At 43.4% G+C, this 16652-nt stretch overlaps 1 protein-coding gene across 3 annotated transcripts in view; it reads right to left on the bottom strand.

The window, feature by feature from the left end:
• Positions 1-12764, bottom strand: part of GRIA4 (glutamate ionotropic receptor AMPA type subunit 4) — a 520316-nt gene extending 507552 nt beyond the window's left edge. For 2 of the 3 annotated variants that reach the window (XM_030199366.1, XM_030199367.1), the window contains exons 1-2: positions 12662-12749; positions 11410-11568 (exon numbers count right to left, since the gene is read on the bottom strand). In XM_030199366.1, coding sequence (XP_030055226.1) covers positions 11410-11568; positions 12662-12749 — 247 coding nt within the window. Of the gene's footprint in view, positions 1-11409; positions 11569-12661 lie in introns of all 3 variants that reach the window. The other variant, XM_030199365.1, reaches the window with a different exon arrangement.
• Positions 12765-16652: the final 3888 nt, after the last annotated feature.

The following is a 16652-nucleotide window of genomic DNA, read 5'->3' as shown; positions in this document are numbered from 1 at the left end:
CCAACACAGTTTGAGACAATACATTTGGAAATCCACAACTGTGTTTCATGTCAGATAAATTATATTGTAAATCGGTAATTACTTTAGAATGAAACATGCACCTGTCTACAACCTGTCAATGAATGTACACAGTCATGCTCATAAACTCCTCAAAGGTGTCTCTTTCATTTCAAGGATAAACATCTTCATTAGGATTTAAATATTGAATAGATGACTTTCTGTTGGGAGGAAGTGTTGGGCTGAATTTTTTTTTCAATATAATTGATGCTAATTTTAATCACTGTAATTTAATCCTGAGACATCTTTCATCAGACTGAGGGCAGCCATTGACCTCTTTTTCTCTAGTATTCTGTAAGGAATCTAAAGAATGGATCAGTGTTGCCAGTTTTTTGAACTAAGTTAACCAAGTGATTTTACCATGTATTACTCACTTCAGAAAATGTGAGATAACTGCATAAACTGAAAGTTGCATGAACAAACTTTATTTCATAATAACAATCAACCAATATTGTGGACACAACAGTAAAGATGCTTCCCATAATTAAGGGGCCCTTTTACTAAGCCACGTAAGCGCCTGTGCGCGCCCAACGTGCGCCAAAATGGAGTTACCGCTTGGCTACCGCATGCTTCTTGTGGTAAGTTCATAATTTTTATTTTCGGATGCACGTATCAGACGCGCGATAAATGGCACTTGAAGCGTGTAGGTCATTACCACCTGGTTACCGCGTTGAGTCTTTACCGCTAGGTCAATGACTGGTGGTAAGGTCACAGACTCAAAATGGGTGCACGGCAATTTTGATTTTGCCGCACATTCATTTTCGGCAAAAATTTTAAAAAGGCCTTTTTTTACAGGCGCGCTGAAAATGGATCGGTGTGCGCCTATACTACCGCAAGCCATTATTCAGCACACCTTAGTAAAGGATCCCTCAGTTAATATTTGGGATCTTTCCTAGTAGTCATGAATTAAAATATAATATAGTAGACGCCACATTTTACATAGAGGCTCTACCAGGGAATTGTTATGTCCAGGTTGGGACATATACAAGTCTCTTGGTACTTTAAAAAAAAAAAAAAAGGTCTCTGCTAAGTATGACAAGGGCAAAGACACGTAAATTTTTGGTAGATGCCTCAGGTTGCAGAGATTAGCATGAAACCAAGAGAGAGGGACAGACAGGCAGACAGAGAGAGAGAGAGAGAGAGATCAGGGGTTCTCAAGTCAATCCTCGGGACTCTCCAGGAATCAGATTTTCATGATATCCACAATGAATATGCATGAGATAAATTTGCATGCACTGCCTCCAAATTTATCTCATGCATATTCACTGTGGATATCATGAAAACCTGACTAGCTAGGTGTGTCCCGAGGACTGGGTTGAGAACCCCTGATACAGATAGATGTATATAAAACTGCTCAAATAGCCTCCATTATTGAGTGGTATATAAGATTAAGAGGCTTATTTTCACAGCACATAGACTTACAAAGTTACAGGTTACTAGTATAACTTTGTAAGTCTATGTGCTTTGAAAACGACCAGCAAAATATGACCTATCTACACATGCAAATAGCAGCTTTCTTCAATCTCCATTGACACCTGTGCAGTCTATACATGTAAATACTATTTTCACATGTAGGTGCTTCTAAAATAAAAGTGCTGTACTTTAAAATAAAACCAGGATGTTTATAGAGCACTATCTTGCACATCAAATCTTTACTTTCTTAATAAGCATCAGAAAGGAAAGTACCTTGAGAAACTCTGGCAAGACATTATCACATTGATAAGATCCAGCTACAAAGGGCTTTATTACTTCCATGATGCTCTGGAGACTAAGGTTTGAGGCCATCTAGAAAGTGACAGTCTGCTATGACACAAGTCGGTGGTTCAGGCCACCAGAGACTTTACAGAGTGAACATTTTTTTTTTTAGTGTTTCCAAGTTCTTCCTGCATTGTAAATATAAACCTGTTGTGCTTTTCAGTCTTTCACAAAATACAGCATGACACAAGAATTTAAATTTGAACAACATCAATTTCTAACAGAAAATCATACTCAGTACTGAGAAAGCAAGATTTTGCTCACACCTTTCTCAGTACTACTACTACTACTACTACTTAACATTTCTAAAGCGCTACTAGGGTTACGCAGCGCTGTACAATTTAACATAGAGGGACGGTCCCTGCTCAAAGAGCTTACAATCTAAGAGACAAGTGAACGGTCAGACCGATAGGGGCAGTCAAATTGGGGCAGTCTGGATTTACTGAACGGTAAGAGTTAGGTGCCGAATGCAGCATTGAAGAGGTGGGTTTTAAGCAAAGACTTGAAGACGGGCAGGGAGGGGGCTTGGCGTAAGGGATCAGGAAGGTTGTTCCAAGCATAGGGTGAGGCGAGGCAGAATGAGTGGAGCCTGGAGTTGGCGGTGGTGGAGAAGGGTACAGAGAGGAGGGATTTGTCCTGTGAACGGAGGTTACGGGCAAGAACGTAAGGGGAGATGAGGGTAGAAAGGTAGTGAGGGGCAGCAGACTGAGTGCGTTTGTAGGTAAGAAGGAGAAGCTTGAATTGAATGCGGTATCTGATTGGAAGCCAGTGAAGTGACCTGAGGAGAGGGGTGATATGAGTATATCGGTTCTGGTGGAATATGAGACGTGCAGCAGAGTTCTGAACAGTAGTAGCTCAAGGTGAGTTACATTCAGGTACACTGGATATTTCTCTGTCCCAGGAGGGCTCACAATCTAAGTTTATACCTGAGGCAATGGAGGGTTAAGTGACTTGCCCAAGTTCACAAGGAGCAGCAGTGGGGTTTAAACCGGCCACCTCTGGATGTCAAGACTGGTGCTCTAACCACTAGGCCACTCCTCCACAACTTGATATGTTAAATAAATACCAAACTGTGGTAAAAAGGGCCCTGAGGTAGCGGTGGGGGCCTTTCTCCCACGTACCAGGGCCCCTTTTTCTGTAGCAGGTAAAAATCCCCTTGAAAATGGCCATACAGTAAGATTATTCTTACCGTGTGGCCATGTGGCAGGGAACGCTGTTTTTATAACGAATAAGGCACAAAAGGGTACCATAAATGACCAGATGACCACTGGAGGGAATCAGGGGTGACCAACCCCCACCCCCACAGATGTGAATACTAATATGATTAAGCAGCCTCTATCACAGCCTCAGATGTTAGAGCCAGGTCTATTAGAGCAGCATGCAGGTCCCTGGAGTAGTGTAGTGGTCAGTGTAGTGCAGTGCACCATGGAGTGGGGTACTCTGATCCCTATCTCCTCTTTCCTGTCACATTTGTGGGGGAAACCGTGAGCCCTCCAAAGCTCACTAGAAACCCACTGTACCCACATATAGGTGCCCCCTTCACCCATAAGGGCTATTGTAGTGGCGTACAGTGATTTTGGGGGACTCAGCAGACAAGATAAGGGAGCAACGGTGGGAATGTGTACCTGGAAGCGTGCTTTTAAAGTCCATTGCAGTGCCCCCTAGGGTGCCCAATTTATGTCCTGAGATGTCTGGGAGACCAGTCTACTAAAAATGCTGGCCCCTTTTGATTTAGACTGCATCTGCAGGCTTTGGAAGTATCAATTTTGATTCATTTGGATCGTGACATCTAATAACTTTATCATACAAGAACATTTGTTTTCTTTTTAACACTTTGGAACATCACAAGACTCCTGAAGCAGGCGCATGGGTGCCGAAACACAGCTGCTATGTTGAGTCACTTGATGCTCTTTAATAAAGACTTTGTAACGTCAAACGTCTCCCCTGGGTGATTGAAAGAGCCAGATCATCCTACTCCTTTTTTTTTTTGCTCCAAACCTGGCAGCAGCATCGATTTCCATATGCTGCCCTGCTGCCAGCATCCACCTCTTCCCTTTACTGTGGCTGCCTGAGCCTCTGACGAAGCAGGAAGTAACATCAGAGAGGCGGCTACAGACAAGGGAAGAGGCGGGTGCCGGCGGCGGCAGGGCAGCGTATGGTAATCGCTGTCACTGCCGGGTTTGTAACATCACAGTGATGAAGTAAAACACCGCAAAGGAGGAGATGCCACTCCCCGAGATGCCGCTCCTGAAGACTGCCACCTGAGACCCCTGCCTCAGGTGACCTAATGGTCAGGCCATACCCAGCACCTGCCCATACAACTATGGCATAGTAGTAGCTGAAGGTAATTCTATAAAGAGTTTAGACACCAAAAAGGCACCTATTTGCAACCTATCCTGTAAAGGAACATAGGCGCCTACTATTCCTTTATACAATAGCAGAATAGAGGAAAAAAAAAAAGAACAAAAACTTTCCACAGAAAGTTGCAAATGACAAGCCAAAAGGGTGGAAGTCACCAATCCACAAGTCCAAAAACAACAAGCTCCGAGGACACTCAATTTTAGTATTCTAAACTGTTTATTCCTCAATAGTACATACACGAAAAAACCCCAACATGGTCTTTATTAGGGGTCCTGTATGGAAGCAATGAATCTATGAAACCGATATATGAATAAACAGCTCTGTCACAAATAAAAACAATATGCTCTATCCTAAAGCATTGCAAATCGCAGTAATCACCTCACAAACCCCTAGATTGTGAAAAATGTACGCAAATCACAGTAGTGTATAATTTATGCATGTAATTGTGTGCCCTGCCCCTGTTTCAAGAATGTGAATACCCTCTTGTCAAGTAGGCACCTTCAAAGATTAGAACATAGCCAGAATATTGTCATTTACCCGCATAAATAGCAGCCTATATGCTCAATGTTTAAAAAGTGGCATAAACCCGCAGATGGATGTTTTTCTCACCAAAACGTCCAAATCAGTATTTTCGAAACCAATCTCCTGATGTTTTTCTATGCTGTTCGTCTGCAATGAATTCAAATCTCAAGGCAGTTTGTCGGTGGGGGGGGGGGGGGGGGGGCTGTTAAGTGTAGGATTTGTGCATTCCTAAGACTTGGACTTTTTTTCAGCCATAATGGAACAAAACAAAAACATCCAGGAATAAAACTAAGACTTTTGAGCTACACCTGTTTTAATCATGCCTAAGCCACAAAAAAGTGCCCTAAATGTCCAGATGATCACTGGAGGAGTAAAGGAGTAACCTCCCCCCCTTACTCCCCTGTGGTCACTGACCCCCTCCCACTCCAAAGATGTTAAACAAATAGTATATACCAGTTTCTGTGACAGCCTCAGATGTTATAGCCAGTCCTATTAGAGCAGCAAGCAGGTCCCTGGAGTAGCATAATGGTCGGTACAGTGTACCGTGGAGAAGGGGACCCAGGCCCATATCCCACTCTATCTGTTACACTTGTGGTGAAAAGTGTGAGCCCTCCAAAACCCACCAAAAACTTACTGTACCCACATATAGGTGACACTTCCAGCCATAACAGTTATTGTAGTGGTGTATAGTCGGGTACAATAGGTTTTTGGTGGGTTTTAGAGGGTTCACTATACAATATAAAGAGAGCAATGGTGAGAGGTATACCTGGGAGTTTTTAGGTGGTTGCAGTACCCCCTAGGGTGCCCCACTTCTTTGCTGGGATGTCTGTGTAGCCAGTCTACTAAAAATGTTGGCTCCTCCTACATCCCAATGGCTTGATTTTGTGCATTTTTCATTTGGTTTTTTTCCCCAAAAAATGAACCAAAAAGATAAATGGACAGAGCATGAACACATCTAGCAAGTGGCCATTTTTGAAAAAAAACAAAACAAAAAAAGAAACATTTTGCTGTTTCAAAAATCACTATATTCGCTATTCGGATTCTGGACATTTTGAGTAAAATGTCCAAAGTCGGACTTAGATGTCATATCGAAAATACCCCGCTATGTGTGTGACAAGTAGAATACCAGCATCTCTGCGTGTTTTAGCTAAATAAATCTAGGCAGCTCCTTATAGAATCACTCCGATAATGCCAGTACAATTATTGCCTTCTAAAATAGGACACGTTATCTGCATCATTTATATCGCATAGTAAGTTAATGTGCTCTACGTGCAAGGTGCAATCTACACTCATCCACTGCCCATTACTGGCCAATGTCCCACACCATATCAGTGCATACATTTGGAGTATTCTCCTATAAGGATGTACCTACTTTAACCTTGAAAGGAGCTGCCTACTAAGACCCTGTTTTATAAGGAAATTAGGCATCTACTTTTCTTTAGAAAATACTAGCACATGGGTTGCAGCAACCCATGCTGACACTGCAGTTGTGGACATTTTTAACAGTGCTAGAACTTTTGTAAACATCCATGCCTAGATTTCTGAAGAGCGTATGGAAATTATAAGACTTTATAATTTCCTCCCAATCTTTGCTCATTTGTATGCCCACTGACAAATCTGCACCATCGGTTCTAGGCACATACTTATAAGATCATGCCCAGGTTAAAAAGAACCTGTAAGAAGAACCTATATATATATATATATATATATATATATATATATATATATATATGGCCACATGTACATGGAAATAAAAAAATATCACCATTTACAGGGTATATGCATACTTAGAACTGAGAACTAGGTGCCTCATAAAAGTACCCTCTTATGTGCATGAATTAGCATACACTGTCATGTCAGCCATGCGTTAATATTTGCTGCTCACTAATTCATACACTAACTGCCAAACTTAGGCACACTCCTGAGATACATGCACAACTTAATTGGCTAACGAGCTCTTAACCACTGAGCGGGAGTCCTCCAACTGTAGTGCTGCCAGTGGGTGGCAGTGCTTCAATATTATGCTTTCAATTACTAGGGACAGGCAGGCTCACTAGAGTCCTGCAGAGCTTGTATGTCCCTCGCTACTGAAAATGTGGTAGTGAAACAACACCCCCTATTGGCAGAACTGTAGGTGGAGGACTCTAACCCAGCTTAGAGGGAACAGTGCTAACAACCAGTTATCAATGTTAATTGGCACTGATTAGGATTTTGTGTGCATCTGGCTGTTCTATAATTCTGGATGCTTACATCCACAGCATGTATCTCAAAAGGGGCTGTGGCCCTGGGAGGGGCATGGGCATTCCAAAAAGTTGCTACTGAATAATAAGTCAGCTCAGGCAACTTGGACCCCAACCTTTACACAAGGTTTCAGCAGGTATAAGTCTGGTGTTCAAAGTTAGGGCTCAGAAATTGGTACCATACGCTATTCTATAAAGTGTGTGCTTAGTACCGATCGTTTCTGGCACCCATTTTTGAGTCCCATTTATAAAATCTGGCCCTAACTACTTACTACACATTAATAAAAGGCCTTTTAAGCTTTAAGTGTTGTATTACTTAGAAACCAAAAGGGTGTTTCTAAAGACGCTGCTCATAAATGCATTTTGATCTTTCAATTTCATATTTAAAATACAAATGCTCTGCAATGCAAAGTGCTCTCACATAATTCGAATAGCACAATCAAAAATAATAAATCACAGCTGAGTATTTTCAGTTTAAACTGCCGTTAAATGTATTTTAAAAAGAAGTGCTGCAGAATCTCCTGATTCAAGCTCAGTGAAATGTCATCTCTGATCACTTTTTACAGTACAAAAAATAAACCAGAGTAAGAAAGCTGACACTAAAAGGTCATTGTTATTGAACCACGGCTGAGTCCGTCTGCCAGAATAGCCTTGCTCTCAGCAGAAGTCTGCTTTCTAACACAAATGTCAAAGGTTTTTTTTTTCTTTTTATATCTATGAAAAGAAAAAAAAAACTTCAAATATACACTCTTAGGTAAAAATTATAGGTGGTTTAAAAACTTCCTAGAGAGATTCCTGAAGTATAAGTGCAGAAGACAACTAGAAATATTCGTTTGCATATCTTTTGGTGAACCTTTGTGTACAAGATAAATAGAATTTGAAAAATACCATTCTTTCTATCAAACAATATTAAACTGGATGCTGCAGTTTTACAATTGACCACTGCAGTGAATTACAAATTGAAAAGAAGATAGCTGGTCACGTTTATAATCTTTCTGGTCAACCTGGCATGAATATTCACTGTGGTTCAGAAAGTTCACAGGTCATCAATCATGTAGTGGCAAGTGCTGTTTTTTTTTTTGTTTTTTGGGGAGGTCTATAAAACACTAGTTCACAAAACTCACTTTTACCCATAATAGTAATGTCTTTTGTTCAAGAACAGTCTAACGCTTATAAATGCTGATTTTCTGTATTTAGATAAGTAGAAAATTGCATACATCTGTGGTTTGGGAGCCAAGCAGATTTAAGCACATGGCTGTCAATATCTTCCACCTACCACTCAACTGATTTTTACAGGATTCTTGCTCAGATATAGCGTAAAGGGGCCTGCAGTATGTTCATTAATTCATCAGTCAGCATGCTCTTGCAAAATAGTCTGTCTAACCTATAAGAGCATTTTAAAAAGGGCATTATAATTTGATTATAATGTTGAATCATATATTTTTGGCAAAATAAATAGATTTTGATGAACAAACGTACTCTTACAAAAAGAATTGTTTCTGGTGCTGGTAGAAAGAAAGATTACAGATAAAGGGGTCCTTTTACAAAGGTGCATGAAAAGTGGCCTTAGCGCGTCCTTATATACCTCTTTCCCGCATGCTAAAGCCAGTTCTTCCTGTAACCAGAAAATGGCCGATTTCCAATTTCCGGCATTAGCCATTAGCACGCAGCCCTTAAAAAAGATTAGCATGTGGGCCCCTACTGCCACCTGTTTTGTAGGGGATGAGCCTCACGCGCTAATTACGCACTAATCAGTTAGCAAGAAACGCCCACTTTCCTACCCCCTATTTAGCACATGGAGTACGCACTCCGAGTGCATAATTACCACAGGACATCTCAGCACACCCCAGGGTAAGCCCTTTCAAGTTGCAGTGGGCATATACTAGTGTTTACTGCAGCATTGTAAAAGGACTCCAAGGTGTGTTTTTTGTTTTTCCTTTACGAAAGGAAAGATAACCCCTCAGGTCCAGTTTCAAAAAGCTTTTTTCCATTTGGTGTCTATGGAGCATATCATTGGAAAAGAGGGCCCCTGCTGACTGAGTCTACTATGTGCTCTAAAGTAATTAAGGAGAAGTCAAGTAAATGAGTGCAGCAGAAATGTTTCTCATTTCTGGCTCATTTGATTGACCTTCATGAAAATTTGAAATGCCTAAATTCAATATATTTTTTAAGCTATCAAATCTTGAACTTGACAAGTGAATTATTATTATTATTATTTTTTTGTAGAAGATGTTTTTAATGTTTTTAGTCCAGTGGAGGGGAAAATGTTAGTTTTTTTTCCACTAGAAATGATGGGATGATTAAATTTGGAGCAATTCTGACAGTACAGCACAACTTTGTGCCTTGCAGTTTTCATGGTATGTCCCAATATATTATGTGTGACGGTAGAGCCATTTTAACACAGTCAATGTAAAATAACTGTATTTTCAATTTCATTCTTCATCACAAAGCTGGATGCTTTACAGTGAAAATTAATTAATTTCACAGTACCATTCTCAGTTCTGACTGCACCATAATCTGAAAATCAAAAAGAGCTTAATGAAACATAGCTGGAAAGGCCTTACTTAGTGGCAAGCTATCTACTTTATGAAATATATTTCAAAGCTTGTCCTTCTTTTACATAGGGCCCCTTTTATAAAGGTACACTAGCATTTTAGTGTGCGTTAAATGCTAAGACACCTATAGGAATATAATGACATCTTAGCGTTTACCATGCATGAAAAACACTAGTGTGCCTTTGTAAAATACCCTCTTAATGCGCACCACTAAACAACAGATTCAATAAAGGTTTAAGACCCATGGGAGAGAAAACATCATAGCAAATTAATAGACAGGCATTGACTTTCCTGACTAATTGAATCCTTATGTGTTTCTTTATGAATTCAGTATGAAATGATTTAATAGAGTTGATTAACATTTACCACAAAAAAGACTAGTTTAAGCATAATTCATTTTATAAACACCAAATGATCCATTGATCCCCGACTTCCAATCCTGTGATACAGGAAACTTAACTATGACATAGCTTTGAAGTGATTATTTGAGAAAGAAACCAACTACTGAAAGGAACCCGCCTCTTCCTGTAATTAAATATGTGTAAAACCTGTACGAAATGGTTTTGCATTAAAATTTCTTGCACAAAATGTAATTTAATTTCATTTCGGCATTTATAATCCGCTTCACTTTCAAGCTCTAGGTGGAGAACAATCAAATAAAATGATCGGGACCTTTACATAATCCAAATACAATCAATTCAATACATAACAATATAAAATTCAAACAAAATTCACCACCAACCTCTCCTAAGATGACTCTAGAACTCTGAAACTTGAAGCATAAGCATAGAAAATAACTTAGTGCACCAGAAACCTGTACTGTGATAAAAAAGCAGTCTGCAATTTGAAAATCTCCAGTGATGCATTAACTACTTGGCTACTATACAAATAAATCATTCCTGACACACAAAGTGAACACTGGGCATCTTCTGAGGCCTGTTAAATGATTACAGCAAATAAAAATGCAAACGCAACCTTTTTCCAGCTTCATGCATAAAACAGAAAGCATAGGTTTTGTTTGAGATGTAAAAAAAAAAAATCTTTGAACCAGCTGTGGCATATATATTTGCTTTTCATCTTTAGCACAAAACAACCACCTCAAATGAAAGAACTAGAAGCTTAGCTTTTCATAAAAATGCTACATCATGGCACATGGTAACGTGGTAACATAGTAAATGACGGCAAATAAACACCTGAACGGTCCATCCTGTTTGCCCAACAAGATAAACTCATTTTACATGGTATGTGATACTTTATATGTATACCCGATAAGGGCACCTTTTAAAAATTCCTGCATGGAATAACTGTTCCAGTTGGGGTATTTTGTAAAACCAAGTAAAATCACACACTAACTCGCCTTGGCACCAATGTATGGAGATACGTCCATTGGATGGATGCTTTATGTGATGAGACATTTACGTTGCAGAATATAAGAACAGAACAGCCTGGGCAGCTCTGGTGACACCATCAGATCAACTGCGGCGTCACTCTATTCCTATATGTTAGTCCACACATCGCCGCTTCAGTGCATCGTTTTATACAATTACTGAACCACAGTTACATTCACAGGCTGCATACCAGTTTTAAGTAAGAAAACCTATGTGGACTGGTGATGGAGAAAAAGAAACTTAATGGTTTTCACACCCCAGAAAGTGGAGAAACTGGAAAGAACACTTTGATGGGATCAAATGGGATTATCAACATTACATGGCCAAGTAAATGTCACATCCAGTTAAGACGCAAAAAAACAAGCAAATTTGCTAAGGTCAGAAGCTACTTGGCCAGCAACTGTTTATAATGCACCCTGGGTTTTTTTTTCCTCAGGCCACCTACACAGAGAAAACGGATTGTATTTTATATTTCAACTCAATTTGACTGTCATTAAATCAGAACTTCTCACAAGTTGTACAATTACTTACAGGCATTTGTCACAGCAAAGCTGTTGGCTGTTTCAATGTTGTCCACATGCGGAACCAAATTAAAAGGTGCTTCAGACGCATTGGGGCTGGTATTATGAAGAAAGATTGCTAACCGGAAAGCAGTATATTCCTGATCTGTATTTCTGATGAAGAGACCACCTATTAAAAACAAAATCAGCAGGAAAAGGGCATTCACTTCTTTAATACTATACAAACAGTTTCAGAATGCATCACTCTCCACTTATAATCTTCTGCAACTCTAAACTGGCTGAGGCTCCAATACCTTTTTAATGAATCCAATGCATCTCATCTCAAACAAAATAATCACCTTTTCCACTGACCACTGCCCAATACATCAGGGTACATGCTTTACTGTACTGCTGTAAGTTTTATTTTCCCTTGCTAGTGTGTTTTATGATCACAGCAACCTTTAGAAGGATTTGATGGCAGATACTGAGCAGGCTATTAAATTCGCTAGTCAGGATAAGATGCTGAAGCTGCCGGAAAGAACCTGCTCTATCGAAATAGAAAAAAATGCAAAAAAGGATTTAAGGAACTTTCTGAGCCCCAGCCCCGAACAGCAGCAGTAGCCCCTCATTACACATGGACAGCTCACTCTCAGAATCTCATTAGCAATCTTTTTGGAAATCCTGCATGATGAATGAAGCAGTACCCTGCTGAGCTGGAAAGAATTCCAATAGCTGCATCCCACAAAGGAGAGAGAGAGCACAGCAAACATATCATCATTATTATTACTACCATATATGTATCCAAACTGTAGCAAGAAAATCAAGGAAAATAAACCCCTGAGGCCCCCCCCCCCAAAAAAAAAAAATGCCTGCAAAGGGTTTCAGCAAAGCAGGAAAATCCACATAGCAACTTTCAGGCTATAGATCTGCTGTAACTAGAAGGATGAAGGGGAAGAGCCGATAACATCCCACACTGTGATCTCCCTAGTACCATCTTTTCCGCAGCGGCCAGAGGCAAAAGCAGAATTCTTCTAACTTGACATCCGTCCACAAAACAGACCAGGGAAAAAAGGCTAATCTGCGGCAGAGTGCGGTTCTTCAACTTATTCCCACATAGCCCATGCACCTCCAGCTTTTTGCTGGCAGCTGACTTTAAATAATACCAGCCAAGAAGGCTTATTTTGAAACGGAGATTGCAAACGTTTGAAATTCTAACAGCCATCCCATGCAGTTCATTTTGGGCTTCAGACACAAGCGCAAAAAAAAAAAAAGCTACTGCTTACCTATTTGTACACTGCTAGGAAAAGCTCCCATCGCTAGTCCCCAAAAGCCAGAAAATAACAAGACCATCTGCCTGCAAAAAATCCTCATCTTCTTCTTCTTTTTTTCACGTTCTCTCTCTTTTTAGACGCTGAGGAGAGACATCCAGGGTAAGGGTGCTACAGCAAAGAAAGGGAGATCTGGCTTTAGCAATCCATCCTGAGCGTGATTTTTCCCGCAGTCTCCCCAGCCCTGGGAGAGGTTCTGTCCGGCTGGAAATTTTGCACATGTAAAGATGGTGGAGGTGGCAGTAGTGGGAGCGTCTAGTGGCTGCACTGAGAGATGAGACATGCGCTATCTCCCCTCACTTTCATATAAACACGAGCAGACACATACGCTCGCTCTTACACACACAACACACACACGCTCGCTCTCCAGTTCATTCGCAGCACTTGCTCAAAGAGAGGAAATAAAAAGGAATAGATTGTGCTGAGCTTGCCCCCCTCCCCCTACCCTGCTAGTCACTGAGGATCTCTCTCCACCAGATCACACTATTACTGCCCCTGTGATTTTGCAGCCAGCTTTTTTTTTTTTACTATCGGCAGCAGCTGCAGCACAAAACGTGGAGAAGTCACTGCAGCAAAATTTCTTCACCACTAAAAGCGATTCGATTGAACCTAAGAGAGGGAAGGCGAGTTCGGTGGTCGGTTAGTCAAGGTCAAGCACCTCAAACTCTCCAAATCGACCTCTTGTCTCCGTACCAGTCACTTCATCGATCCCATCAGAGGTTTGCTCCTCCAGCCCTGCGGCAGCTAATTGAGGGAGAGAAAGCTCAGCTCCTACATCCTAACAGGTTGGGAAGAAGGCAAGTAGTGCACAAAGGTTTCCCAGTCCCCCCACCCTCCACTTTGGATAGAATTACTGCTTCAGACGCATTGGGACTGGTATTATGAAGAAAGAATGCTAACCGGAAAGCAGTATATTCCTGATCTGTATTTCTGATGAAGAGACCACCTATTAAAAACAAAATCAGCAGGAAAAGGGCATTCACTTCTTTAATACTATACAAACAGTTTCAGAATGCATCACTCTCCACTTATAACCTTCTGCAACTCTAAACTGGCTGATGCTCCAATACCTTTTTAATGAATCCAATGCATCTCATCTCAAACAAAATAATCACCTTTTCCACTGACCACTGCCCAATACATCAGGGTACATGCTTTACTATACTGCTGTAAGTTTTATTTTCCCTTGCTAGTGTGTTTTATGATCACAGCGACCTTTAGAAAGATTTGATGGCAGATACTGAGCAGGCTATTAAATTCACTAGTCAGGATAAGATGCTGAAGCTGCTGGAAAGAACCTGCTCTATCTAAATAGAAAAAATGCAAAAAAGGATTTAAGGAACTTTCTGAGCCCCAGCCCCGAACAGCAGCAGTAGCCCCTCATTACACATGGACAGCTCACTCTCAGAATCTCATTAGCAATCTTTTTGGAAATCCTGCATGATGAATGAAGCAGTACGGTGCTGAGCTGGAAAGAAAAAGCAGCCCAAGAGCTTATCTTGAAGGGCCCTCCTTAAACGAGGGTCGGGCCCCTTCGAGAAGGCTGGAGAACAGAAATCAGGCAGGGGGAGGTACAACCTCGAGTGAGGGAAGGAGGAGAGCATGGTTGGCTGAGCAGAGAATGCTAGAGTGCCTGGTAACGCAGAAGGAGCTGCCCATTGGAGGAGAGGTGCTCGGGGGCGGGGCTAAAGAATAAAATTAAACTCAGGGCTCCTCCGAGGCTCAGGGCCATGGTTGCTAGATGGGCGGTTTTCCCGCCCAATTGGGCGGTTTTCCGCGACCCGCTGCAGGAAATTTCTGACCGCTGCGGGTTGCGGTTTTTTGGGCTATTTTTTTTTTGACGGGCGGTTTTTTTCCTCTGCCGGCTGCGGTTTTTCGCGCCGCGGGGGTGTGGTTAGTGACGTTGGGGGAGTGGTTAGTGACATCGGGGGCGGGGCTGGTGATGGGGCGGGGGTGTGATCTTTTTGGGCGGGTTTGGGGACTGGGTAATCGGCAGCACTGCTCAGGGTGTTTGCTGATCTGCGGAGGAGGTTTGCAGTATGGAGTCTGGAGTAGGAGAGCTGGGAGAGGAAGAAATAGGAGCTGAAGTGTCCCTGTATGCCAGTGACTCGATGGAAGGGAGCCCTGAGCTGGTGAGCAGAGAGAGGGGCAGTGAGTAGAAGAGCTAAGGAGGTTGATAGGTCAGCATTGGCAGTAGCAGCAGTGGTTGGAGCAGGAAAAAAGAGGCAGAAGAGTAAGCATGTCAGTGTGGGCAAGCGGGGAGGCAGAAAGCCAGGGGGGCTGGAGAGGTCTGAAGGCGAGATGGCAGCGCAGGGCGTAGCGGGAGCAATTCGAGATGAGATGGAGGATCGGGAGCTAGGGGGGGTTTCTTCTCTGTCTGCAGGGGCCTGTGGCTGGGTGGTTGAGGACAAGAGAGGGGAGGGGTGTATTCCGCCGCGGGGGCGTGGTTAGTGACGTTGGGGGAGTGGTTAGTGACATCGGGGGCGGGGCTGGTGATGGGGCGGGGGTGTGATCTTTTTGGGCGGGTTTGGGGACTGGGTAATCGGCAGCACTGCTCAGGGTGTTTGCTGATCTGCGGAGGAGGTTTGCAGTATGGAGTCTGGAGTAGGAGAGCTGGGAGAGGAAGAAATAGGAGCTGAAGTGTCCCTGTATGCCAGTGACTCGATGGAAGGGAGCCCTGAGCTGGTGAGCAGAGAGAGGGGCAGTGAGTAGAAGAGCTAAGGAGGTTGATAGGTCAGCATTGGCAGTAGCAGCAGTGGTTGGAGCAGGAAAAAAGAGGCAGAAGAGTAAGCATGTCAGTGTGGGCAAGCGGGGAGGCAGAAAGCCAGGGGGGCTGGAGAGGTCTGAAGGCGAGATGGCAGCGCAGGGCGTAGCGGGAGCAATTCGAGATGAGATGGAGGATCGGGAGCTAGGGGGGGTTTCTTCTCTGTCTGCAGGGGCCTGTGGCTGGGTGGTTGAGGACAAGAGAGGGGAGGGGTGTATTCCGGCACCGCAAGTCCCTGGGGGCCATAGGGAGGAAGGGGGAGCCACATTGGATGGCCCCATGCCGGCAGCAGGGCTCCCGCTGGGGGGTTTCGGGGGTGGCTATCCAAGGGGAGTAAGCGGCTTTCCTATGCATTGGGGTCCTTGTCAGTGGGGTGCTTGGCCCCCGATGGGGTTGCCCACATGGTCTGCGTCATTGGCCCTTCCTTGGGCCTCCATGTGGTCAGGTTTGACACTACTGACGGACATGGGATGGGCAGGCCTAGGGGATGGCACGGGGGTGCTAAGCAAAACTGGGCAAGGCGCAGCAGGTTCTGCTGCTTCTCCTTTTGTGTCTTTGCAGGTGCGGAGTGAGATGGCCGGCGCGGGGACGGGAGCTGGTGATGCGAGTCAGGAGGATCAGGAGTCGGAACGCCCTTCGACGTCTGCAGCAGAGGGCCACGACAGTAGGAGGATGGCGGGTCGAGGGAGGACCTTGCTGAACACAGGCGAGGATACACAGCGGGCAGGAGCGACGGAGCACGGCCCAGTATCAGAGTTGGCGACGGGTCTGCCTAGTGCTGGTTCCTCAGGAGCCAATACGCGATCGTCCTCGGTCTGAGGGCGGGGTAAGAGCGCAAGGGGAAGGGGAGGCGGGGGAGGGCATCTTCCTCATCTTCTGATTCCTCATCTTCCTCTGTTTCCTCTTCTTCCTATTCTTCTCAGAGCGGGGGTGGCAGGCAGCCAGGGGGTTCGGCAGGGGCGCGAGGGAAGAAACACGGGGTCCGCCAGCCTTAGTGGCATTGTCAGAGCTTTGGGAGCAGGTACGCGTGTGCGTTGTGGAAGAAGATTAGACAGCGGAAGTGCATCAATATATTTCGTTTACTGGAGGGCAGGAGGCGCAGAAGTTGAAATGCGACAAGCGTGGGGCAGAGGGCACATGGGAGCACAAGGTCCCCAAAACGGTGGTCAACTGGATGCGATC

The sequence above is a fragment of the Microcaecilia unicolor genome, chromosome 4 (genome assembly GCF_901765095.1).
Source record: "Microcaecilia unicolor chromosome 4, aMicUni1.1, whole genome shotgun sequence".
Lineage (NCBI taxonomy): Eukaryota > Metazoa > Chordata > Amphibia > Gymnophiona > Siphonopidae > Microcaecilia > Microcaecilia unicolor.
Note: the sequence above shows the minus strand (reverse complement) of the source record. Positions and strands in the feature narration are given on the sequence as shown.